Source organism: Accipiter gentilis, chromosome 8, assembly GCF_929443795.1.
Source record: "Accipiter gentilis chromosome 8, bAccGen1.1, whole genome shotgun sequence".
NCBI lineage: Eukaryota > Metazoa > Chordata > Aves > Accipitriformes > Accipitridae > Astur > Astur gentilis.
The window spans coordinates 7982014-8009575 of NC_064887.1; the positions used below are offsets into that span (position 1 = coordinate 7982014).

The 27562-nt window shown below is 37.7% G+C and overlaps 1 protein-coding gene across 1 annotated transcript in view; it reads left to right on the plus strand.

Annotated features, from left to right (window-relative positions):
• FAF1 (Fas associated factor 1) overlaps positions 1-27562 on the plus strand; it is a 170693-nt gene continuing 143131 nt past the window's right edge. Inside the window, exons 1-2 of the mRNA XM_049808217.1 lie at positions 1-418; positions 17857-17925. Coding sequence (XP_049664174.1) covers positions 374-418; positions 17857-17925 — 114 coding nt within the window. The 5' untranslated portion in view covers positions 1-373. The remainder of the gene's footprint in view (positions 419-17856; positions 17926-27562) is intronic.

A 27562-nucleotide genomic window follows, 5' to 3' on the forward strand; every position in this document is an offset into this window, starting at 1 on the left:
AGGGAGGGAGCGGCGCTGCCTCCTCCTCCTCCTCCTCCTCCTTCTTCTTCTCTTCCTCCTCCTCCTCCTCTCCGGGCCAGCAGCTGAGGCAGCGCTGCCCGCTCCCGGCCCCGGCCCGCTCCCGGCCCCCTGCCCGCCTCTCTCCTCTCCTCTCCTCCCTTCCCTTCCCCTCCCCTTCTCTACCGGCCGCCGCCGCCGCCGCGCCCCCCCCGACCGCCGCGGAGCTGCCAGGTGGGGCAGCCCGGGGGCGCCGCGGGAGCCTGAGAGGAACCCGGCGCCTCGATGAGCTCCTAGCTCCCACCCTGCCCCGTCCTCGCCGGCAGCAGCTCCAGGTGCGCGGGTCAGAGCAGAGCCGGGGACGCAGCTGGCTGCAATGGCGTCCAACATGGACCGAGAAATGATATTGGCTGATTTCCAGGTAAATTTCAAGCCGCCGCCGCCACGCAACCGTGGCCTCTCGCTGCTTTTCTCTTTCTCCTCGTTGCTGTGCTGCTTGTTCTTTGTGGGAAGGTCCGGGGTGGCGGGTGTGAAGCCCACCCTCCAACGCCTCCGCTCTTTCTTTCTTTCTTTCTTTCCTTTTTTTTTTTTTTTTTTTGGTCAGAAATGGGGAACATGTGCCCTCTTCTCTCAAGGTGTGTGAACAAAATGTCTTTAACTTAGAGAGTTTAAGTGTTTAATAAAAAAAAAAAAAAGCATTTTCATCCACTTTGCTTGTTCAAACCCTCTACAACCACCCAGGCCCTGGGACAGCTGTGAGCCAGCTCACTTGGAAGAGGCAAATGCCAGGGAGGATACAAAACTCATCGCTCCTCATGATTTGTCACAGTGTTTATAATGAATCACTTACCGGTACTACAGATTAATGCTGAACAGAGGTGTTTCCATTATAACATCAACACTAACTTCATGGTTGCCTCAGCCTAGGACTGTTGTAATGATGGTAAAACTCTTCCCACCCCATTCCAAACAACATGTTTGTGTAGAAAGGAGAAATATGCCCGTAAGAGTTCTTTGTCACCTTCTGCCCTCCCTACGAAAGGGTTATAACTTAACTTCAAACTCTTAAATCTCATTGCCGGAATAAAGTCCTTCTCTAAATAAAGGTGATGTGTTCGGGAGCCTGGTTAATCTGTTCGGTATGTTGTTTCTTAATATCGCTTGTTTCTGTATTGTTTTTCTGAGAACAAGTAAACAAACAAGTGGAAGATACCTGCGTTTGAAATAGTGGGGAGAGCCAAAAGCAGCTTGGAAGGCTATCAGATTATATTTGTGTATACCTTTTTAATATTTGCTTTTCAGTCAATTTTTTTTTATTTTTTAAAGCTTTGTCCATTTGCAGTGGTTGTTCTTACATGGGTAGGCGCCTGGATATTCTGGGATTGAGTTGCAAAACTGCTGTTTGTATGTTCAACTTCTTAAAAGACTGTTTCTCAGCTGTTAGCAGTGAAACTATTTAATTTAGTTTAAAAAAAAGTAATCCATTCACTCTGTGTGTGTGTGTGTGTGTGTGTGTTTAACAAGAATGTCTCTTTGGAATTACAGGTAGGGTGACTGTAGTGTACATTATGTAATTCCTCTTTTGCAAAAGGAATCTGATATCTCAGTGACGTAACATGCGGAGTTCCCAGCTGATAACAGGGAAGTGTTTTCCCTTTCTGTACCTGAGTATCTTGCATCCATATTTATTAAAACGTTTAACAAATGTTTCTATAATGATCGTTTATTTTGTTGTTCTTGGAGATACTTTTGTGTGCGTAAGGAGTGATGTCTCAGTTTTGAGGCTCGGGTTTCATAAAGGAGTTCTTCCAGTAACAATACACTGTGTAAAAGGAAACTGGGACCCCAATTCTGCACTCATGCTAGTGGAGACAGACTCTTATGGAATCCCACATTATTAGCTGAAACAGGTTTACATTCAGGAATCCCAGATGATGATTAAGTTAGGGGCTGGTGAATGTAAGATTTTTTTTTTTTTTTTTTTTTAAAATAGCGTTTTCAGTCTGTATCCACTTTCCAAGTTTTTAGTGTCAGTGGTATTTTGCAGTTCTGCAGTATTTTTGTGCTTGGGTTTTGAAACCAATTCATAAAGGTATAAGAGCACCTGCAGTGTTTGGTACCATGAACACAAGTAAGTATTATTGCAAACTTGCAGATGGACAGTGGAGTCACAGAAACCAGTTGTAGATCAAGGACGACATGATGTGTCTGAACCTAGGACCCCGGAAATATTTTATCATGTAACAATGCTTATTGAAAGAGAACCCAAACCTTTTCCTCTTGTATTTCAGCAGACAACTTTGTTTTTCTGTTTCATTCTCTTTTTTTTTCTTTCTTTTTTTTTTTTTTTTAAATAATATCAAGTTTATCCCTGATTCTGAAACACTGAACTGTCATTTGTCATGCTGTTAAGGCTTCCGATTCGTAAAGGACAATGTCGATCGTCATTAGGCCTCGTATCTTTAGACTGTTACAAAATGGTAAAGGATTTTGGGTATTTTAAATACTTGATGGAATTTACAACTCACTAAGACTTCAAAATGGAAAATAAAACATGCGCGAAGTAACTCTGCATGATTTTCCCTTCTATATTTTCTGTACCTTTTAATTAATAAATAAGTTTCTCAGAGTTCTGCTGCCATCTTCTATGTTTGTGTGAGGTATCTTGTTGAAGAATGTTGTGCTCATTGGAAATTTTAAAAGAAATTTTTTGTAACTTTGTTTCGCTAACCTTTGAATTAAATAGGGAGGGAAACTTCCATCACCATTTCACCCTTGCCTTTCCCAAGTTACATTTAAGAGGCATAGAGCAGTGGTCTTTGAACTTTTAAAACTTGAAAGGGTTTTCCCTCCCCATAAAAAAATTTTCAGTGAAGGCGTAAGTATACTGATGTTTGATGCTTTTGTGAAGCTTTCATGGACTTATTTTGTATCTTTCAAAGCCATTAGGGATTTTGCCATTGATTTCAATTAGAGCAGGATCTTGCATTTGGTTTTTACTTTTAGCTCTGATAGTTGTAACAGGTTACCTCTTCATTCTGAGGTACTAAAGAGAAACAGTTTTTAGAAATATTTTGTATACATACATATATACACACACAAACATTGAATAATTTCATAAAATATTTTACCTATAGAGTAAAACACAGTAAGTGATCTACCAAAATATTTTTCCTTCATGTCTCAAAACAATTTAAGCCTGTTCTGTGTGGTTTATAATTATTTTTTCCCCCCCTTCCCTTTTTTAATGAGGTTACTGTATGCTACGCAAGGAGTACAAAGCACATATTCATGCATGTGGGCTGTATAAGCAACCTGTCTAACTTTTCCTTCTTAGGCCCTCACTTAGGAAAGATTATGCAGAAGTTTAGCTTTATACATGAGTAGTCTGATTGTTTTCAGTGGAAGCAGCCAAAGTATTGGAGTTAAGCGCACAAACAAGTTTTAGCTGTTTTACTGAAATGCAATTCAGAATTTCTCCACAAAGTGTCATTGCATATAGGAAAAACTCCATAGGAAAAAAACCAACAACTTGTGTTTGTAGCATAAATTCTTTTAAAAAGGTAACTGTATGTGAATTGGTGAAAGAGTGATGCTGCAACATACTTCACATACTGGGGGAAATAAGGGCATATAATTTCTACCATTTTTTGTTGACATCTCTGTTCTTTTGTTTGTGGTGTTTAACTGCAAAGTGTTCTTCCATCTCCAGTGGGATACCCAGGTACTCATATGATACAAATATATTCATGATGTATGCAGTTTGGGATCCACTTTTCATTATAAAGAAACTAGATATTTCTTTTTTTCTTTTTTTTTTTTTTTAAATTGCAAACTTTAGTTGCATTGAATTAGTTAAATTGGCATAGTTAAAATGTTCAGGAATGAAAAACAATCTTTGAGTATTGGCAGAAGTGTCAGATGTCGACATTTTTGTATGCTAGCACCTTTCCTTTTTTTTTTTTACAGCTTCATTTAGGATGGGGACTAGAATTAGCAAGAATACCTTTTTGTCATTATAAGTTATGTCCACCTATAGGACCACTTTATTCATGTTACGTGGTTGTCCTCACAACAACTCTAAATGTAGAGTGGGCCTGAGGGTTGGAGTTGCCAGCTCCTGAGTGTCCATATATTTCAAGAACATCTGGCACATGAAGCTTCAGAAGGAAATTTTTAATGGAATTCAGTTTTCAGTGACCAAATAAATAAGTAGCTCAAGATTTGGTCTGGGTGGGAAGGCTTCGGTGTGGCATAGCAAAAATCAAAAAATCCCTGCTCCCATCGAAACAACAGATATCTAAGAGTTCTCTCCTACTTCCCTCTGTCTTTCATCTATGTTAATTGTGAAATAAAGTTATGTGAGTTTTTTTCTTTTTACTTTTTTTTTTTTTTTAAAACTGAATAATAGACTGCTTTGGTATGATTAACACACTTGTATATAAAAATACCCTTTTTTGAAGCTTCACCTTTGTGTCAGTCTTTTTCATAAAACCAGAGGTTTGTGGGAGGAGCAAGGGGGGAATGGGGAAGGAAGAACCTCATTGCCATCAGTTACAGAAAGGTGAGAAAGCATGCTAGATAATCATGTTTTCAGTTATAAAATTGACCATGACATTGATACATCAGGTTATTATTCTTAATTTTATTTTTAAAAAATGTAACCATAATTCAAACTACTAATTTCCTTCTGGAATAGCTAAAATTAAAGAAACTGGAGAATCTTTTTCACTTGGAAGTTAACACAGTGCTGTTAAATAACTGACAAGATAACAAGATACACTTTTAAAGATTTTTTTTTTTTTTTTTTTTGTGGTTATGAAAATCATCTGTCTGCTTTAGCCCTGTACAAGATTATCTCTGTTATGGACACTGTTTTCACTGTTTAACAGTCTATGTGCAGAATTTACATGTGTATTAATTTTTTGGGGGGGTGCTAAGGGAACTTTGCTTTCTTCTGTTTGTGTTGGCATGCTGGCTCAGGTTTTCTGTCACTTTTAAGTTATTGCCAGTACGAAAATTTGGTGGGTGAAAAAGGTAGGCAGATACCAGAACAGCTTTGAGGCGGTACTATTGATTCTTGCCCTGGACCGTCGCTTATGCTGGGGGCTGGAAAGAGTGTTTCAACCATTTTATGTAAGGGTAAACCATCCACAAAGGGGTTTTGAACAAATAGCAAACTTGACGTATGTCCTTAATGTTGATTTCTGAAAGAAATTGTGTTGTTTTGCCATTAAAGCATTGGAGCAGAAAGGACTCTTCTTGATTTCTTTGCAGACTTTCTGTGAAGTGTTTGGCAATTCAGTTGGTACAAGGTCTTCAACAAAAGACAGGTGCTGAAGAGACTTCCAATCAAAGTTTAAATCTTTGGAAAGTGTCCTCCAACTTATGTTTAAAGTTCTTGGGGGGCCTACATTTTCATCAGAAAGTCTCCCTAGGCACCTAAATATCTGGATTTATATGTGTTCAGATCTGTCTGAGCTTAAAACCTCAGTCTTGCTCATACCAAACCATTCTTTTGTGTGGCCTCTCAGTAGAATATAATGCAGTGGGTGCTCCCAGAGCACACCTGCTAGGCTGAGCTCTGCAGCTCTCTCCGTGGTAGTTGGAAGGAAATCCAGTACTCTGTAGGTTAGAAATCAGAGTTCGGGATAGACAGGTTTGTTTCTACAACCCCCTCATACTGGGTATCTTTAGGTAAAAGTGAGCTCTGCTAAGTTTCTAATAACTAGGTGTCAAGGTACTCAGCACTGCTTCACCTGACCTTTTTGTTGTGGATATAGGTTACTATATCCTTAGCTAAATTTTGAAATAGTTAACAGGGCCGTTTTTCAGTGTGAAAAAGAGGACCTTGGGATGCTGTAGGATGGTGAAGCTCATACCTATGAGGCCTCTTAATTTACATTTTGATTATAATTCTTTTTAATCCTTGTTGCTTTTTATCGCATCTTGTAATTTTGTGCATTACACTGTCAGTAACAGCGTTGGAACTGGTAGTTGGGCCTCTTGGTTTGCAACACAATTGGTTTTGTTTGCTGTAAATGGCCTTAGGGTCAAGAGACACGATAAAAGCATACTGCATGCTTAGTGTGTTTTAATTTGGTTATTTTCATTGTTGTCTGCTACCAAGACCATCGCTTGTATTAATTTGTCCTTTGTGTGTTTCTGAAGAATCAACAGTTTAATTTCTTTAGATACTTTTAGACTCAGCTGTAATTCCAAAGCTCAGTTCATCAGAACAAAGGCCTTTACACTGAAGGCGAAGTGGATTCGAGAGTCACAAATAAGGAACTGGAGTAAGAGCAATGTCCATTTAGAAACATGATAACTTGGATGTTTCCACTGATAGCTGTTTATGGAAAAGCCAGCTAATTTCTCTTATATAAGGACAGATATTTAATTAGAAATACTATCTGTCTTTTATAGGGAAGAAAGAGGATACTATGATTGGTGTGCATTACAGCCCTGCTGTAAGAACCTGAACAGTTTACCACTGGAGCAGTGGTTCATCTTTAGAAAGAGGTTTATGCTGTTCTTTTCATTCAATTACCTTGAAAAGACTCTTCACGTCATAGTAAACATGTCACCATTTCCATCAGCCCATTCATATAGGTATTTGGGTTAGTAGGTCACTGAAACAGATTGAGAGGTGGTAGCTGCAGGATCCTTTTACAAATGCCATGACAACTAATACTAATTATAATATTGAAATTATTAATTGTATGTACTCCTAGAGGCTAGGAATGTGCTTTCATTGAGAGGTAATGTGGAAGTTATTTGACACATTGAAAAGAAAATATGGCTAATATTTCTTGGTAAGCAAAGATCATTTAAAGTAAACACACTTAGCGAGTTCATGTTTTTGTGTGGAAGGAGGTGTGGGAAAGGAGAGGATGAGGATTTGAGTGAGCTGCTACATGTCTTAAGGGGTCCTGAGAATTTCCCATTTTCAGAATATTGAATTGGTGCTGGGAAGTCTGAAAGGGTAGAATTTCCCCCTCTGTTTGGACAGTTCTTATGGTTCAGTTACCATTGCAAACCTAGTTTTTATGCGTTTCCCGAGTTAATAGCCTATTAAAGGAACGACATGGCAAATCTTTGATAGGATTTCATATTTTTCTAGTCAGTGGGTAAGTCTGTGCGTTTGTGGGGCAGCCATTAGGTGATTCCTTTCTTTTAACTACTGTAAGAACTAGAATGAAAAACCTGGAGAAGTACCTAACATTTTATTTGTCCCTCATCATTTGGATGAAAGAAAATGACATGCTTACTGGCTGGATTGATACCTACTAATTAAGCCCATTTTTTAGAGTTGACTTGATAATGTGCAATTGTAAAAACAACTGCTCAAAGAGGAAACTAAAGCCCTAATGTATGCATTACATGTTGTTTGGTCTATCAAAGTAGTCATCTGCTGGTCCTCTATGTCTAACTGGTTGAGCAGGTCTTTGTTCTGCGGGAGTAGTTATGCTTTCAAAAGATAATTCATTAAAGCTGAAGGTCTTAAGAGATGTTTTGAAACTAGAACAGACTATGTTAGCCCTTGAGTTACTTAATATAGGTTTCATATTTTACCTATTGCAGGAAACAGTTTGTAAAGACAAGAACTCCAAAACTGAGTCACCTCTATTATTATTATTCTTTTTAAAGGTCAGGTTGTTTGTGTGAGCAAATATCAAAGGTGCCATATCAGCTCAGGTTGAAGACCCAGCTGGCCTAATGTCTATCTGCAGCAGTGACTGGTTCTTAGGAAAGAACTGAAACAAACAGGATTTGAATGGATTTGCCTCATCCTAGTTTCTGGAAGTCAGCACTGTAAGACCTTGATGATGGGGTTCGTTATAAGACTTTTGGAAATTAACTGTGTCAGCTTGAGTTAGTCTTGTGTTCTTCAACTCACTGAGTTCCTCAGAGACATCTGAGTAGTTTTGTGATGTGTGAGTTTGCTCTGTAGAAGCTGTGTTTGCTTTTCCTCAGTATGTCGTATATCTTCATGTATATACTAATTCTATTCTATATACGTTATTGGCATTTCTGCTATTTCTTATGGTACAGAAGTCAAATGTGTCTGAACTGTAGAAATCTTAATGCCTTCTGGTTTGCACCCCAGTAAAATTCACCAAAAAGCTAATGTCAGCACTGTGGCAATGTGAGGTTGATTTAACCTTTAGTTAAGGTTGATTTAAAGAGCAGTCTGTGTAAAAAAACAAACAAACAAAAAAAAAAACCACAAAACAACAAAAAAACCAAAACCAAACCAAAACAAAAAAACCCAAAAAACCAAACCCCCCCCAAAACCCCCAAAAAACCCCAACAAAAAACCAAAACAAAATTCATATTTCAGTTCCTTGAAAATTTTGGGGACTATCATATGGTCCTGGTGGTTTGTTTTATATGTCTCTGCTGACACTTTAGGATGAGAGAGTTCTCAGTAAAGAGCAGCTTTGTTATAGGATGGTCTCCAAGTTTCTCTGTAGTGAATATGAGTGCACAGAATTAGTTTAGCTTTTACGATATGCCCTTACCTTCTTTGAATACTTCTTTAGTATGTTCTTCCTTTGGTCCCACTGACTTGCTGGCAGGCTTCCTTGTCCTGATGCTTTTAAAAGCTGATATAATTTTTATGTCTTTAGATTTTTTATTTTTATTTTTTTTTAAGCAGTCCTTGTTGGCCCGCATTATGGTATGACCTGTGCTTTGCTGGGATTTGACTGTTCTTCTGTTTCCCTATTTTGGATACCATTTCCAGGTTTTGAAGAATATGTCTGTTCCTTGTGGTCCTGTCCTTTACCAAAAAAATATAAGTGTTTGTGGAATGTTGAGGAAAATATTTTTTTTGTATGGATTAGTACTCTTCCTTTGTGTGCTGATCTACAAAGTGGCTTTTATTTATTCTTCAGTTGTTTTTAAGGTTCTACTACTTCTGAGGCAATGAGGAGAAAGGAGATGACTACAAATATCCAGTAAGCAAAAGTGTGTGTCTGACCCCAGCAGTTCTTTTCTGTTTTCCATCAGTTTTTCTTCTCATGTGATAAAGTATAAGATACTGTAAAAGCAAAATTACTGTGATTCAGAAAATCATTGGGTTTTTACCTTCACTGAGATACTTTTAATAAAGTATTAAACAAGCAGAGAACCTTTGGGATAACCCTAACTAAAGCTTTTTGTAGTTGTTGGGTAAAGGCTGTCTTCAGTCCTCAGAAAAGACAAATGGGTTTAGTGGTCCAGAGTACTAATTAATGGGTACTGACTTTTGTTTTGTTTTGGTTTTTAATTCAGTTTGAGCACTGCTCTTTGTGTGTAGCGCATGTGGCTTAAACGCTAGAGTGTTAGCATGGGGCTTGGGAGGCTAGAGTTCATGTCTTGGCTCAGCTCATGGGCTTCCTAGGGATGTGTGTTCGTGGTATTCTGGAAGCAGAATTTCCTCCAGAGTCTTGAGAGTGTTCAAAGTCTGCTGGAAACCATTTGAAAGTGGTTAGTGTGGTGCCAAGTTAGCTAGTTCTGCTAAGAAGTGGTTAGAGCTTCATGCTACCGGTTTAGACTTTGTACCCTGCTTGCTTTGTTCAGAAGGCTTGCAGTCATCTCAGAGCACGGGCAAAGTTCGCTCTTGTCTGCTTGGTAACTAATAGGTAGAAATGTCTTCTGTGACCTTCAGAAATAACATTTTTTCTTTTTTTACTCCCCATTCCTTCTGTAGAAAGGGGCTAATGCTTCCTTACTTCAGAGAGTTGCTGAAAGTGCTGCGCAAACAGTACAACAATGAAGCTTGGTAAATAGTTGGGGGTGCGAGTTGAAACGCATTGGGCAAAACTTTAGCCCAGCATATTTGCCTAAACCCTTTCTCAATTTCTGATACTGGTAAGTCTATTAGCTTGTTTTTCTTAAACGAACAGCTGGTGAATCTGCTTAATTTTTACCAGATGGTCTTCTGAGTTATGTAAAAAACAGAGAAGCATTCTTATCTCTTCGTTTAGATGCTTGCAGTAGGTGACCTTTCAGTTTGCGTCTCAGTCGATATGCCTGGATGTTTTTTTTGTAAAGTGTTTGAAACAGAAAGAAGTAAAAGTTAATTTAATAACCACGGATGACTCATAATAAGACCAGTCTCATTACATCAGTAGGTTTGTTGCAAGGTTAAAATGATAGGGGATGCCACAAAGGGGCATGTATGTAGCTGGTGGTGCAGGCTGTGGAGGTGGTCTTGAGACAGGTGGGACTCTGGGATGAGCAGAGCTGAGGTACCAAAAAAATCTCAGTTGTGAGTGTCCAAATGTGCTGAATCTCTTGATGTGGTGAGTTATGTATAACTCACTCAGAGATGAGTTATGTATGGATCCTAAATCTGATATTATGGTACTAAAGCCCTTGCTTGGCTGAGCATACTGATTTAACTTTACCTGTTTTTGGGGAACAAGTGTTAACGCTTTGTTTCAGTAGCTTTGAAGTAATTGCCATTGCAACAGTGTGTGTGTGAATTTTCAAGAAAATTTTCTCACTTACTAATGTGTCATAGGTGAATTAGTGTCCTAAAGCTTTTTGGGTTTGAGTAGACTTCTAGCAGATACAATGTGGAGCTGCCCTTGGCTGCTTTATAGCCTTTTAATTATTCCTTTGATTACTGAGCTACTGTCCTCATAAGGGATAGGAGGAGGAAGCAAGCTACTACGTTTCACTCTAGAAACAGGAAACTTGGGGCCAACCCCAAGTTGTTTAAACAATCCAAGTTGTTTAAAAATCATACATCTAGAAACCTGATTTTTATTAGGAATGCTTAGAACGGGAATTATGGATTCTTCTAGCTGTGGTAGCCACATAGTGGGCTGCACTAGTATGCCAGGAGACTGAGGGAGGCCATTCTTCCCCTCTACTTGGTACTGGTGAGGCCACTACTACCAGATTACTGTGTCCAGTATCAGTCCCTCCACTGACAAAGTGGAGCAAGTCCAGTGGAGGGCTGCCTAGGAAGGGAGGAGGCTGGAGCATATTTTGTGAAAGAGGAGGTTTAGGGAGCTGGTTTGTGTAGCCTGGAAGAGAAGGCTAAGGGAGGATCTAGTTGCTGTCTCAACTATACAGTGGGTGATAGACAATATAGAATCAAATTTCTCTTGGACTTGCACAGTCCGAGGATGAGAGGCAGTGGATACAGGTTACAGCAAGGGAAATTATAATTAAATATAAGGAGAAAAAAATTCCCAGTGAAGGTGGTGAAACACTGGAACAAGCTGCCCAGAGAGGCTACAGACTCTCTGTCTTTGGAGATATGCAAAACCTGACAGGAAGCTAAAGTGTGTCTGTGAACTGATCTGTCTGGTTGTAATTGAAGAGGTGAATAAAACAGCAAACTAAATTTTGGTTATATGGCAGGGGAAGTATGCAAGGAGGTAAGTAATATCCTTTGCTGTATCTCATATGCTATTAAGAACAGCTCTGAGTGGGTTTTTTTTTTTGTTTTTAAGCTGCTGACCTGGACAATTCAGCCATCCTTCTGAGCAGGTTAGTGGCCTGCATTCAAAAAGAGTTTTCCATGCTCCTAATCTCTCTTATTTTTAAAGAGTAAGTTACCGAAGGGATAGTAAATTGATTTTAACAGTATTTGTTCTTTGCCAGTGTTTTTGATTTCTCTTTAAAACCTCATATATCTTATGGAATAGGGTTAGCTCTACTTGCATTGCTCTATCTAGTGATAAAAATTTATTGGGTACTTTCAAAAGTAAGCATTTCCTAGGGTGCTGTCTGTGCTGTTGCAGTGGATGGAGGTGTATTAGTGCTGGCTTCCTGGGGTTTTGTAGGAGATCCCAAAGGGTGAAAGCTTTTTTTCCTCGGTGATCTCACCTGTTGAATCTTTTGGTGCCTTAATGTAGTTGTTTCTTTGGGCATTGTAGTTTTATAAATATTAAAAAAGATGGACTGTGCTACAGTTGCAACAAAATGCTGATGACAGAAAGCTCTTTTCTCCTTTTTCATCCAGCACAGGAGAGTCTGTATCAGCTGTTTCGGTGTCTGAGGACTAGGCATCAGACTGAATCACAGTAGCTTAGTCTTGTTCTGAGACAGATGGATGTGATATTAGCGAGAGGGAAGAAGTCTGTAGTTGACAACTGGTGTGACTCTACCCTAGGGATCAGTTGTCTGAGTTCGTTGCTGTTCTGGGTACTTGGAGCTATGGCTCCAATTTTGTCCTTTTGCTTATGTGGACTGAGTAATGGTACCTGTATTTGCATCTGCTCTAAATTACTGCAGGAGGCTGCAGCTGAGGATGTTAACTGCAGAGTGCATGTGGAGATTAGTTAGGCACAAAGTGAGGTATTTTTTCCAGCTGACTTCTACAGGAGAGAGTGGTGCATGGTGTAATTCACAGCCATCTGTCTGCCTGATTTTAATGGGCCTGAACCTGTTGTGCAAAATGTTCTAGGCTAAAGCCTAGTTTGGGTTAGCTTAGAGGTCCCTGTTTGGGGAAAATATAGCTACTGTTGGTAGTCAAAGGGAATACAGAATTGTTCAACAATACTGTTGAGAGAGGCAGACTTCTAAGTCCTCCATATCCAACTACTGGCTGTCAGGCTGAATGTGGTCTTTGGATACTTTTGACTGCTGCATTTTGCCTTGGCGAGGAGGGGAATGGTGCCACAGGTGAGATAAAGTCTGTCTTGCTGCCAAATACCATTTGCTCCCAGCTTCTGTGCAACAACTGCCACCCACTATCTGTCGGGGCAACAGTAGCCTGACTCTGTATTTGAGTCAGCAACAGCTGTTTGTTGCTTTCCCAGCTTTTGCAGAAGTAACAGCCCGGCTCTCTGTGTTAGGAGCAGCAGTTGTCCCTTCCAGCTTCGCTGTGTAACAACTGCCTGGATCTCTGCAGCAGGTGCCGGAGGAGCATTTTCAACAGCAGCTGCTGCCAGATGGGGAAGTCAGCTGCTTTCCTGTGATGTGGAGGTAGGCTAAAGCCTGCGCTGTTGAGATGGGGGGTCACAGAGGGTCTCAAAACCCAGATCCAGCTGTTACGGCTGCTAGGGTCAGACCACCCTGCAAGGGATTTAGAAGAGCAAGTCTGTCATCCTGCATTATAGCTTTCTGGAAGCACCTCCTAGGTTTGTCTTGAATGCCTTGAAGTCTGTCAGCCCTCCGATTTTTCTCCTAGTGAATTGTTTCCTCAGTGGCTACTTTGCTCCTTTTATGTAACCGATTAAGATTATGGTGCCAGTTAAATAGGACCCCTAATGGTTAGCTGTGAATCTTTCCAAGGGTAAGGTCTCCACTACTAAGGTGATGGTTAATCTGCGAAGCTACCTGAAAAAGGTTTGGAGAAGTGCTCTGAAATTTTATTATATGCAAATCTAAATCTGCCTGGTGGAAACACCTAACCTGGGCTGGAAAAGCAGGATGCTAAGAAAGTGGTTTTAACATTCAGTAACTTTTAATCTTCAGAATCTGATTTTATTCATTCAGTGCAAAGCAATAGTTTTCTCATCTTCACATTCATTTTCCTCTTGTGTGGTCTGAAAAAAACACAGAAGGGACTGCACAGTCACTGGAGCTGCTGTGAAGGGCAAAAATGCTATCCTAGATTTAGAGGAAATGCAGAGAGGAGGAGGAGAAGGAACTTGTTCTACCGTTTCTTCCCCTTTGTCCTTCAGAAAAATTCTTTGGTTTCTTTTTGACGTGTAAAGGTTTACAAATCAGCGAGGCTTGAAGGTTTTACCTTGACTGTGGTGGTTTGTTTCTTTCAATTTGATGACTTGGAGGATGTGCTGGTTGTTGATTGAATCAAGAGTTGGTAGTATTCTGGTAGGAATTTTCTTCTAAAATAATTAATGCCTTTTATTAGTAGGTCTCTCATGAAAATAAAGCTGAATAAAATCTGTGAATAAAAAAAAAAATAATTTCTCCTCAACTGGTATCACTTTACTTGCTTGGCAACAAAGATGTGGTTTTGTGTCTTTGGAGCTCATCTACTTTGCTATATTTTGAAGGTTTTTTTTCCTTCTGTTTCTGTGCAAATTTAACATGATTTTTTTTTCCTAGTCAATTATTTTTTTGTTTGTTTCTTGCTTGGCTAGAATGAAAAACATAAAGAATTTTTTCTCATTTTTATGTATTGTGAGTAAACCCTGTGACTTTTAGTCTACCTTCCTAGATAAGTAAGGGATATAGCCTTATGGTACCCAGGTGTCCCCTGGGCTCATACCAATTAAATTATTCCAAATTTCATGAAAATACAGCCAGGTAACACGGAAAGAAGTCCATCAAAGGAAGCTCTTATAAATATTCCAGCCATAGGACAAGCTTAAATCATCCCTTGCAATTAGGGATGAGAGACAAACCCACAAGGAACTAGACTTTGTTAATTTTGGTGCTCACATAACCTGCTGGTTTCCTGTATGTGTTTCCCTACAGAAAACAAAGGCAGAAGCAGTACCAGGTTGTTCTGGGACTAATCTGCTGCTACAGAGCCCTTGATGTCACATCATGCTTGTCAGTGAGGGACTACCTGTCTTGTGTGCTTAATTTCTTAGGGAAAATTAAAGACATGCAAACCAGATGATTTTCTTGAATTTACCTTCCATGACATGACGCAGTTAAAACAAAGCTAATGTTAATTTTTGGTTGGGTTTTGTTTTGGTTTTTTTCTTGGTCTTACTGATGGATTATGACTTGGGGCAGGGATTTGTATGTGGTAGTGTGTAGTGTCTGAATATTTAAATATTATTCTGAAGAATCTTAGTTTGCTGCAACTGTGACATTAACAGGGTGTTGAAGAAGATCTTGGAATGCCTATTTTGTGGTTACATTGATAAGTAGCACTCACTCATTTACTGTTGGCATTCAGAAATGTTTGTTTTCTGTTTTACTGACAACTAGCAAAAACAGTCCATCTGGAAAGTGAAATCTTAGTTTTAGAACTCCTCAAAATCAAACATTTAAAGTGATTGTAAAAATGTCCAAGGGTTTTCAACAAAACTGCTTTTCTTGGGTATTGAGAATTCTGATGGTTTTGATTTTTAGTTAGTGTTTACACCTGCCCATTCCTGTTACCGAAAGACTCTGCATTGCTAAGAGAGCAAGAGGAAGGTTCTATTTTAGATTGTAAATCACCAACAAGATGATTTAGGAAGGGTGCAGACATACAAGTGAATTAGTTGCTTAATTACTCTGCCTCTGCTGTGATGAGGTAACTACTTTCACTGTGTGCTCTGGCAGAAGGGTAAGCTCATTTTGTTCAGTTTATCTAAAACTGAATTTCAGTTTACTGAAAGGGTTGTCAGGCATTGGAACAGGCTGCTCAGGGAGGCGGTTGAGTCAACATCCCTGGGGGTGTTCAAGAAACTCGTAGAAATGGCACTTCAGGGTATGGTTTAGTGGGCACAGTTGGGTTGACAGTTGGACTTGATGATCTTGGAGGTCTTTTCCAAACTTAATGATTCTATTCTGCTCTGTTAGAGAAGAGTTCAAGGAGCGTCTGGATGATGCTCTTAGTCCTATGGTTTAGCTTTAGGTAGTCCTGCAAGGAGCAGGTAGTTTGACTTGATGATCCTTATGGGTCCCTTCCAACTTGAGATATTCTATGATCTTGAAATAAAAATAAGCCAAAATGAGCTGAATCAATTTGCTGTTAGTATGGGCTAAGAGTGTGCATGTGGACAGTTGCAAGTCAGCTGAGCTGCAGGGATGATATGATATGAAGAGGGGGCAACTAAAACCAGTATTTGAGCCCTGAATTCTAAGTACCCTCTCCTCAACTTCATCTGCACAGTCCAGGGTTGAAAACAACACATTGTTGGTCAGGTTCTTATTGTAGGTTGGAACACTACTTAGTTCTTAGAAAGGTCACGCAGAGTTTGCAGGGCTGATAAATGAGAAAAAGTAACTCTTTATTTCTGTAATGGCCAGATTTTTAAGTGTATTTCACTTGACTGTAAACCGAACCTCAGGCTGTCACTTCTGCAAAACTTTTTCTCAAAGTAAGACTACCTTGCAGCATAGCTATTGACATTGATTTCAGTGGCAGGTTTATTGTAGTATGAACCCTCCTGTGATTTCAGAAATGACAAGCTCAAGCCCTGCACTCCTCAAGCTTGCCTGGTGTAAGTGTATATAACCTTCTCATTTGCTATAGAATGTGTTAGTGTCTCATTTTTAACTTCAGAAGTACCTGCAAGAAGTAATGGAAGAGAAGGCAAAATGATGCTTCTGAAGAGCAAAACTGTATTTAAAAAAAATTTTTTTTGGCATTCCTGATGAAAAGTGGGTGAAATTCAGTATTAACACAGCATGCTGTGAGTGATGGAAGAAATTTTGTCTTGTTTCAGAGAGAATCAGTCTGGCCTTGAGAGCATTGTGGATCAATAGAAACTGCTGCCTCCCCTCTGCAGGCAAAAAAAAATCTCTAAAATGTCTTCTTGTGATCCTCGCAGTCCTCCAGACTGGTCCATTTTTTGTAGACATACTGCATGTAATGCCTCATATGTGTGGAACTCTTCAGCATTGAATTTGGGAAAAGAGAATTGGCTTTGAATTTCTCTGTGATTCTACTTTTTATGTCTTCATTGTTGTAAATTGGGAGAAAAGTCAGAGCATGGAAAATGTATGAACTGATGGCTTTTTATGTCTTGGGAGAAAAAAAGTGTCCATTTTTGTGCCTAGTTCCCTTTTAGTGTTATCACATAAAGGAAAAACAGGACTATATATCTTTGGAATCAAGAAAACTGATCTGTTTGCTGCTGCAATCTAACTCTATTATTACTGTTAAAAGGTTGGATTTTTTAAATGTAGTTTTATATAAAAGTTATATAAACTTCTTTTTATATAACTGTGTGGTAGAGCAGAAGGAACATGATCATGTTTCAGATCTTGTAAAAGTCTGAACTCCTCTTGTGTGCTTGAATATAGAGCATAGCTTTGATTAGGATGGAAGATAAATTCCAGAAAGAAACTTAACTGTTTCCATTTTTCCCTTCTGGTGAAATATATCTGATATCCTTTGGTGTGAACAGTAGCAAATATGTGGCAATGAATAGCAATGCTCTGCCTGCTGAAGTGGAATACTTGAAAAGGTATAGGTATCAAAAAAAGAAAGGAGGATACTGCATTAAGGTTTTTGCTGGGTAAAGGTGCTCTCTTGTATTTGGAATTAAGCTGAATTTACAATACCATTTTTTGGGGATATCACTACTTAAAAAATGCTATTGTATTAGATTTCTTGAACTAGGTAAAGCCAGAGTATAGGGCTAGAACAACATGCAAGCATTTTGTTTGAAAGGAAAACATTGTAAATTTTTCATTGTATAGTCTTCATTTTAAATAGTTTCACGAGGGGTACTCATTTGTACATGCAGTAGTAAGTTGGCGCTTTGATCAAAAATTCATACATGCCACCTTCTTTTCTTCTTACGCTGCATTACCGAGAGTGAGTAGGGGTATAAGATGATGGTGGAGGCAGTAGGGTTTATTATGTATTTCTGGCTTTAGATGAAATATTTCAGCTGTCTTAAACATCATTTTAAGCCTTAAGTATTTTTGTGCTCCCTTTTAAGGTAGTATAAGTGTTTCACAGTTTTGAATGTAGAATTCTCAAAACACCTTTATGGGACAGCACTATTGTCCTAATTTTAGAAATAACTACTTTGTCTTGCTTCCCTAGGTGGCTTCCTCAAGGTTGCACAAGAGTCCTCTGGTGGAACAGGGAGTTATATCCAAATGTTTAATGTTTAAAACTTGAAATCTGATTTCTGGATTATCCTTTCCTAACAGAAATGAAAGACCTATACCTTTCCTGTCATTCTCCTAAAATTAATTAAATTATAAGTATTAACACTCTGATCAATGCTTTTAATTCTGCTTACTGCTTCTTTTTCTTTTTAGGCATGTACTGGTATTGAAAATATCGATGAAGCTATAACGTTGCTTGAACAAAATAACTGGGATTTAGTGGTAAGTATTCTAAGAAAATGACTTCATAGATCAACTTCATGTAACAGTGACGTGCCATCTTGCTGAGACACCTATTATCTTTATTTCAAATCTGGGTGTGTCGTCTATGGCTAGGGCAAGCAAGTTAGGTGCAGACTATTTCCTCTGCAGTTATAGCCTCATTGCCAAGTTAACATGGTACTGAGTTGTGTATACCCTGGTATACTCTGATTGTCTTCATGCCTTTTTAATTTGTTTCTTTTCCTTTAAATTAGTGTTTCATATTGTGTTTAATTTCCTTTTTGGTTAATTGTACGCATCATTTTGTAAGTAGTATAATTAAGGGTAACATTTTTAGGAGACATCTTGTGTATATACACAAGGTTTTTGAAGACTTAGGTGCCTGTGCAAGAAATGGAAGGTAAAACAACTTCTTCAATCTTTCATATGCTTTTAGTTTAAAAGTAAGATAGTTGCTCTTTTATTGTTAGTTGTTATGCAGAATGGAGTCAGAGATTAAGGCCATACCTTATTTAGATTTGGTGTTATCCAGACACAGTTAAACACAAACAAAAAACCCAACAAACTCACTCATCCTAAAAACCCCTATCATTTAGTTTGTAACAAGGTTCAATATGCAGACAGGAAACCAATAAAACAAGCAAAAGAGTCTTAGGTATTTTAAGACTCTGCATAGGATTATCAGGATAAATAAAGAAACTATTAATCCATTCTCTTAAGGTTTAAAAGTGTAAAATAGAACAAACTTAATTAAAAAGCAAGTGATCTTCCTTTAAACTGTAATCCCTTTGATTTTATCTTTTTTTTTTTTTTTAAATTTTATTTTCCAAATAAGTGATCTTTGGACCAGTTCAAATTATCAGAAAATTATTTAACCCCCCCGCCCTGATTTTCCAAAATTGACTATGGATACAGTTTCAACTGTCTGCCACTTTGTGTTCCCAGCATATTATTTAGTGTTCTCTATGTTTTAATAATTACAAACTAAGTATCAGAGAGGTTAGGGTGCAGTTTTAAACTGAGTTTGTTAGAATGAATGTTCTGTTTCTTTTAAGGCATAATGATTAAAATGACATGTAATGTTGTAAACTATTGTAAAACACTATGTACTCCAAACTCTTGAAACTAAAGGTTTAAAATGAACATTGGCCAATGTATATGGAGTCTTTCTTTTGCAACATGTCATGGTATAAGCAAGAATGAGACACCAACGAGCAAAAGGGAGTGCATATCATCAGTGTCTTCTAACAAAAAAAACCCCAAATATATGTTGTCAGAGTGATATAGTTAAAAACATCCTTTGTGCTAGTAGTTTGTTGGGACTTAGTATGGGCTGTTTTGAAAATTAAAGTGTTTATGGGAAGGCAAGTAATAGCCTTATGCATTCTGTTCAGCTTTTAACGTTCTCAATACAATGCATTAAATCAGTTGGTTTTGGGGGATTTGTAAATTGTAAAATATATGCTTTACAATAAATGTTCACAGGTGGGGCTGAATGAGAGAATTGCGATGAAGAATGGTAAGAACAGCTAAGGGAATTTGTTTAGGTTTTTTTTTTCTTCTTTTGAGACTCCAGAATGAGCAGAAAGAGAGAGTGAAGTATTTAAAGCTATGAGAATATCTTTAAATACTTAATTTTATTAGTGATGATTAAATGATCTAGAAGTAGAAAATAGTGGGAAAAAGAAGTAATGACCCAAAAAAGCAAGCTTAAAAAAGACATAAGGAAAGTGAGAAAGGGAAGAAAATCAGCTGTGTAAGAGGTACTTCAGGAAAGTACATAGTTCTTGAAACTAAACAGAAGATGAATGAGAGGGGTGGCTGTGAAAAGGAAATGGTAAGTTGTGGAAGAAGCAAAAGTAAAAATTGGGGAGAGTAAAAGTGAAGAAGATGTCCTAAGGGTCTGTGATTAGTAGGACACTGACTCCTTTTAATAAAAAGCAGTCTTATTGTAAAAAAAGGGAGTGGAAACCAAATCATGCTAATCTAATAGGGTGTTAGAAGCAGAATAGTGAAGAAAGAGAAAACAAAAGAAACATGAATGTAAGAAGAAAACGAGTTGCTAGCTTGAGCGACAATCAAACATCTCTTTGTTAGGCAAGGGATTTTAGCATTTCAAAAGTCAAAACAGTACATGAAAAAAAGGCTCATGACATGAGAAATGTAGCATCTTTTATTTTAAAATTAAAAGTGTATGGTCCATGTGCGGTGGGGTTTTTTGTTTGTTTGTTTTATACCTTTGATTCAGTAATCAAATACAGCTTCAGTGCCAAGAAATTTGGGAGGAGGGAGGGCTTTGTTTTGATTGAACCAAAAGGTCTCGGAGTTTTTTAGCTGAGATGAAAAATTTAAAAAATTCTTTTGCTTGCCACTAAATATTTCATTCAGTGCAGACCAAAACTTTTTTTTATTTTTATTTTTAAGGAAAATAAAATTCATAGGACTTGGTTCACAAGTCATGAAGACAGTAGTGAAGTAGTGACGATTTTGTAAGGTTTCCTCTATCATCCTTTGACTGACAATCTGTTAGGTAAATGGGAAGAACATCATCGCTGTTTTGTCTAATTCCACTTCGTTTTGTGTGTCTTATTCAGAGGCGTATTTTAAGTTCAAGTTTTGGATAAACATGACCTGCAGTAGTAAAATATAGTCGTACAGGTGTTCAGGGTTTTTTTTGAGGGGGTGTTGGATGGTGTCTGTGTGTGTTGTTTTTTTTAAAATGTGGATTCCCTTACTTCCATGACTTTGGAAGGGAAATCAGAGTTCTGTATTTGATCAGGAAAGCTTCTGTGAGGCACCCAGGGTAATATGAAGTAGAAAGCTAGGCAAGTCCCGTTAGGAGGTGAACAACCTAAGTTCAGGGGCACTTCTGTGACATTAGGGAAAAAACAACAAAAACATAAGCAGGTTCTTGCCTCGAACAGATTGCTTTCTTGCCCTTCATTCAGGCTGTCTGTATCTCAATTCCCTTTTCCGGTTTGGGGAAAAAAAGTCATGTACATCAGAGGCTATGCTAGGGATCCAGGTTGAAGATTCCCTTGAGCACCTGTTCCTTCTTGAACTCTGTGAGACTCAACTCAAGGGCGTTATTTCTCTGGGACGTCAGCCAGAACAGCCAAGAGCAAGTAGTCCTGGTGAGTTGGAAAGCAGAAGGATCCCAAAACAGAAACAGTGAAGTACGTAAGAATGCACAGAGACGGCAGAGGTTATATAGTTCACAAAACAAGTTTCTAATGTCATCCTACAAATACTATGTTTTTGTGTAAGCTTTTTTGAGGATTTCTTTGTTTGCACTGATGCAATATTCCTGCTGCTTATTTTCTCCATACTTTTTTTTTTTTTTTCTCGTCTTGCTAGTGGATTTTAGTAACGAGGATTAAAATGTCACCGGTGTCTTTCCTGTTACTTCAGTGAGTGTTACTGTGTTTTGTATCATTTTGGACATTTGGTCTTAACTTTAAACAAAGCCAAACCCAAGTGAAGTGTAAGGAACTCCTTTCTCGGTTTGGTTTTTCTAATATGGTTTTTATTAAGAATTCATCTGAATTCTTTTTTCTTTTCAGTTTAGAACTGAAACATAATCTTCCTATTTTTGAACTTTTAAAGATTACCCACCCGCAATTATAAATTTTCATGTCTATTCCTCTATATGGGATGCTTTAAGACAATAAACTACCATTGATTTATCTTTGACTTTAAGCTAAATAAATTGGATTTAAATGTCTCAGAGTTGTATGTTTTACAGGGTTCAAATCATGTTTTAGCTGTTTGAAGTGACATAGGAAACTGTCTTTCATAAATGTTTGGTTGCTAGGCTTTGTTCAAGTGCTTAAAATCAAATTGATCATGAGAGTGCTGCACAAGAATTCATATGCAGTAACAGTGTATGAATTGCCTAGTGGGATCATGAAGTCTGATCTTGCCAATAATTAGTTCCCCACTTGGCCTTTGTGGTGGTCTGCTGCATATATAGCAGCTTAGGATTTTTTCTGTATTAGAACACTGTAGCCTAATTACCAGATGAAACGTTTCAGATGTTCTGTGAGATGGAGAAGATCAACACTAGATAATATAATGATCTCTTCAGGCCTTCATCTTTATGAAACTGTTCTGCAATAAATGGATCCAACTCTCCTAAGCCTGCCAAGATTGCTGATATGTTATTTCCTGAGTGTCATTTCTTTGAGCTCTGTTAATTTACAACCATTTTTAATATCTGAGGAAGCAGAAGTTAGGAATTTCTGTCCATTGTAAAGTCTGTTGGTTTCATAGCTTGTCCATTTAAACTATGACCTTCTGTTTTGGCATTTGAAGGTAAGAGTGACAGTATAAATGTATCTTAAATGTTGTATAAAAACAATAAAATAAAAGTATGAAAAATCCCAACTATGTGTCTGTTGAAATGTTTCCAATGATGGTACATATTTAAAGGAAATGACCCATTAATGAAAGAATTTATAATCTACTTGACCTTATGCAATATGGACCTTTGTATATATGAGGTTATTATATAGGTGATAGCTCTTTGTTCTCCTGAAATCAAATGCTTGCATCTGCACATGAAACCTGGTCTTCTGTACCTTTCACAAATTTAATGAAAAACTCAAATCCTTTACATATATCATGACTTTATATACTGTACTGGTAATCAGAACAGGTTTTTTGAATGAAAAGGAGGATTCACCACACTTAATTTTCTGCTTTTTCCAGTATGACAATTTCTGTTACTCTGGTTCACTGGTTTAAAATTACTTTTATTTTATTTCATGTCTTTTCCCATAGACATTGTAATGTGCTTAACATCACTTTAAGGAGAAAATAAATTTCATCAAAATAAAGGAGGGGCTGGTGTTTATCCCATATTCACTTCACTATAACGTGTGTATAATGATTATATAAAAAAAAAAAAGCCTGTTTTTTATTTTCAGAAGATATTCTTAAAATGACCTTTGTGCCTTCCTGCCTGCTATACTTGGCTTTGTTACTCTGTATTCTGGTAGAGGCTCAAAGCACAGTATAACTTCAGTAAAACCAGCAGTTTCGTGCACCTGGAAATGTGATGACTTGTAGTTCCTGTCATACACAGCTTCCAAGAGTCAGCTGACAAAAAGCATTTCTGTACCTTGGAAAGAGCAATTGTATATGTCGAACATCTGTTTTTATAAAGCTTCAACTCTCAATTATAGTTTTTTCTTTTGAATGGATAACCTACACAGGAGATTTTGCTGCATCTCGCTGTTTAAAACCTCTTAAAAAATAGTCATTATTTGTCAGACAGGATTTTTCTTTTTTTAATGTAAGTACCTATTTTGTTTTTTATATCTATATTTACTTCTATGTAATGTTGTCTTTCGGAAAGAGAGACGTTAAAAAAACCAAACAAAAAATTGAACTGAGAAAAATGTGCTAGGGCTTTGCAATTTTTCATTTATATTTCTGTTGGATGTGCCAGTTTAGATGGCATTCTAGGCAGAAAATGGGTTATTGGCTCTTGACAGTTATCAACAATCTGTTATTTGTATCTTTTATTGCTTTCGAACAATTAACTTAGTTCTTTTGTTATAATGTGTAGTAAATCTTGATACAAGTTGGTAAAAACTAATACACTAATGATGTCTTTCATCTCTTTTTTAACTGGTTTGTCCTACAAAAGCTTTGATGTGGTATCTCTTTGTACATTTTTTTTCAATCGATTTGAATTAGCCTGCCTCCAGAAACTAGGTGATTAATTTAAGTTTGGCACACTGCCATTTCTTTTCCTTAAATGTGGGACAGTATTCTCATATGTTTAGCAGCTCTCTAGTTTCATTCCAAGTGGGCTGTATTTCAGTGGCTGGCGAACGAGAACTAGACATTATGGTGATCGTGTTCATCACATTGGCCCCTTTTATCTTGTATTGTTGACCTGCTGTTTTCTTTACTTCAGAGTTACATATTGCATATGGCACACATTTGACAGCACTCACTATGGGACTAGTGAGAAGTTCATGGTGTGCTTCTCTCATTAGGACTAGATCTAAGGGATTTTCACTGTTAGGAACATGGGCTTATCTGTGTATTAATAACATTCTCCTTGTGGTCAAATGAACAGTCACATCTGCCTGTGGGAACCAGAGGTTTGTATCCCAGTTTTTTTTAAGGAGCTTTTAAAGTTTTTGTTTCAGACAGGTGTTCTCTTCTAGATCTTAGTGTTCTGTCGAACATGTTATTGTCAGCTCAGTTAGTTTATGCTTGCTGTTACTGCACTGCGTTGCCTGGACAGCATTCAAAATCCTGCTGCCAGCAGAGCTAAGGAAGAAGGAAGCTCTGAGTTAGGTAATGACAAGTAATGGTGGATGGGCATCCCGCTGGTGGGAGTGTCCTGTGGGCATGGTGCCTGTTCTCCAGGAAATACAGGAATTGCAGGTTTCTTGTGTGTCCAACTGCAGCATTAATCTCTTCTAGTAGGACACGGTTAAATTGTATACAAACTTCTGTTTTACAAAGGACTACAGAAATCCCTTTTGGAAGTCTCTAATGTACTTTCTGTTAAATTCGGGATCCCTGCTTGCAAAAATAATTTGATTTCTCATTCTTTGTATTTCCAGCTTTTTGCAGCTCTCAAAGTGACATTTCTGAGTCTTTGAGTAAGCTCAGATGCATGCTGTGTGTTTTGTGCAGCTGGGTGGTAGCACAGAAGACTAGCTAATTCTTAAAAACCCCATCATTATTAAATGAATTGTTTTTATTTACTTTTGAATGCCTTCATCTCATGTAAAACAGATATTTACTTTCGGTATATTTTCTACATTGAAGACCATATGAAATATGCAGATCTATAGGCAGCTGTAAACATGGTATGGCTTTCCACATAGCTGTATGCACGTTCACCTATAAAAAAAAACAAACCCAAACTGAAACACCACCGCTAATACATATGGAGGAAATTAAGATTCTCTACTTGCAGAATACAGACTAAGAGTGCTGCTTTGTCACCTCAGTAATGTGCTTCAGGGAAGGAAGATTACCTCTGCTAGCAGCAAGGGAGCCCGGTCTTCATGGTCCTACCAAATCCAAACTTTCTTCTGAGACTTAACAGCAATAGTTGATACCTCAGGTGATGCAGGAAAGTGTTCAGTATATCGCCACTGTGACGGTCATTTCACGTGACTTTGAGAGCACAAATTGCAATTGATCCTGTTACATCTCTGCATCAGTCTTGGTCCGTTGCCTGCAAGTGGTCTGTTAGACATCAAAAAGTGGTCAACAGAGCAACTACAGTTCAAAATAAAAAGGAGCTAAACCCAATAAAAATGTCATATACACATTCTGACATATGCAAGCAAGGAAACAAACACACTAAAGGGAGAATAAAAGTAGCAAATGTCTAACTTCTGTGTGTTTTAAACTTTTGATTGTTTTGAATAAAACTATTATTTTATTACATAGGTTGGTCCCTTGGATTTTTTTTTTCCAAAAAACTTAGGTGGTCTTTGGATTTGGTCTTATTTGTATGACCCTTTGCACTTTCAAAAGTGGTTGAGAAACACTGCTTGGATCATGTTAACATTGCTGTAACTTGTGATTTTTTTATAAGGAAACCCATGAAAGCTGTAATCAATGCTGTAGCTGCTGATATTGTGTAAATATCCAAGAGTCTCAAGTTTCACAGTCTTTCCCTGTAAAGAAAGAGGCTTGGAAGGGGGCAGTCTCTGGCTTGTCTGTAGCGAAAGATTTGAAAATTAAAATTAATTGTTTTCCTCATCTGTAGTCTGCTATCCCAAAACTTTATTAATTCTCATGGATCTTGCCTGGGACTCTTCAGGTAGAAAAACAACTCTCAAAATGCACTTTACCCCAGAAATAATAGCTAAATTTTGTGCCAGACCCAGAGAGATGTTTGGTTTCTTCAGATTATTTCTGTCTTTTTCTTTTTTGGTTCCTAAGGCAGGTAAATGTGTAAAAAATACTAAGTCTTCTTCCCCCCACCCCTGAGGAAATTACTGGGTCTCCTTACCAGGGCAAAGCTTTTTCTGAGAAAGATTGAGGAATTTGGTGAAAATGGGTTTAATTTCTTTAAATTATTCCTCTGCTGAAACATGGTGCTTATTTCACAGAAAAAGTCTTGACAGCCTCATAGCTTGGAAAGACTTGAGCTTTCATTGCAGAAAACTGGTGCTGTGCAGTGTCATTCTTTTCTCCTATTTTCAAGGCACTACTGAAATATTAACATTATAAAATCATTTGTTTAGTAGGTGACTAACTGTGTTTAGGGCTCAGTTTGGTCTACCATGTTTAAGTGGATTGAGGCAAAGGGATGTGCAGCTTGCAATGTTATGGAAACCATGAATTAGGGTTAAATACATGAATTATTTTGTCGTTCAAATTTGAGAGGATGAAAAAACTGATAGCTCTCAAGGAGGTAAGGATTTTTTTTATTTAAGGCAGTTAAGAGTCATGGCTTTAAATGTGTTTTCTTTAGTGCTGTTTCATATATGCTTTGCAGTTTTGTTGATTGCATCAGAAGGGGCTAATTCTTACATTGCTGATTGAAAGAAAGTGTAATGGGGTGTATATATTTCCCACAGGGTAAAACTGGTATAGCTTGGGCAAAGTGTCTTCTAGATGAGGACCCTTTTGTTGCTGTTAAACTGGAACAATTCTTCAGTATCTGAGAAGAAATCTGTACCTTTCACCCCTTCACAATTTTAGCAAATGTAATGGTTAACTTGCAATATGGTAGATAGTTTTCTAGACACTATGTTATGTTAATGTTATTATGGTTTATGTTAATCTAAAATAGTTTATGTTGTTTCAGAACTATAGATTTTGATTTTTCTAATAGAAAAAGCCTGCTTTATTCACTGGAGGATAACAGAGGGATTGTGATTATGTATTTTATGGCTGTATTTTGTAGCCATGTTACTGTGATGATGCATATGAAATTTTAATGTCTGGCTAGAAAGAGAGTGAAGGAGATTTTTAGGTAAAACTTTGCTGTCAACATTATAGAGTGAGCTGTGTTTCTCCTTTCCAAATAACAGATGGAATTTAGTTACTTAAGAAATAAGCTCCTTTCCTTAAGTTTTTCTTGCACAGTGATCAAACAAGCAACGGGACTAATAAACTTAGATTTCTGTTCATGGAAAAAGACTCTCATTTCTTGTAATAGGGAGTTTTGTGTTCTGAGAATAACCAAAAAGTGGCACCTGAGATCACAGTAGTGCCTGATAGTATTGCTGTAGCTATATGTATGCATTACCCACCTGCCTTATGTTTTACAAATACTTATTTTCAGAGGCTGGTACCTCTGTATTGACAATATCTATGAAGATTTCTTAGCATTAATTTGTGCTGAGACATTCAAATTTAAGAGCAAATTCCTAGAATATATTAATAGTGAAGTGGCTGGTAATTAGGTATCTGTAAGTAGTTTGTAGTATATTATTCTGTGACTAGTTGAACTGAAAATTGCATGCATCTTATAAATGTGTGTTTGACAAGTGATTAGTCTGTCATGGAGTCATGCTGGGAATATATGAGTAGGAGAAAAATAAAGTAGATTATTTAATTTAAGGACCAGCATCCATGCCAATGTTGTGACTATTTTGCAAGTAAACCTTAATTGTGAAAGATTTTTACCACAGAAGCTAGAAGT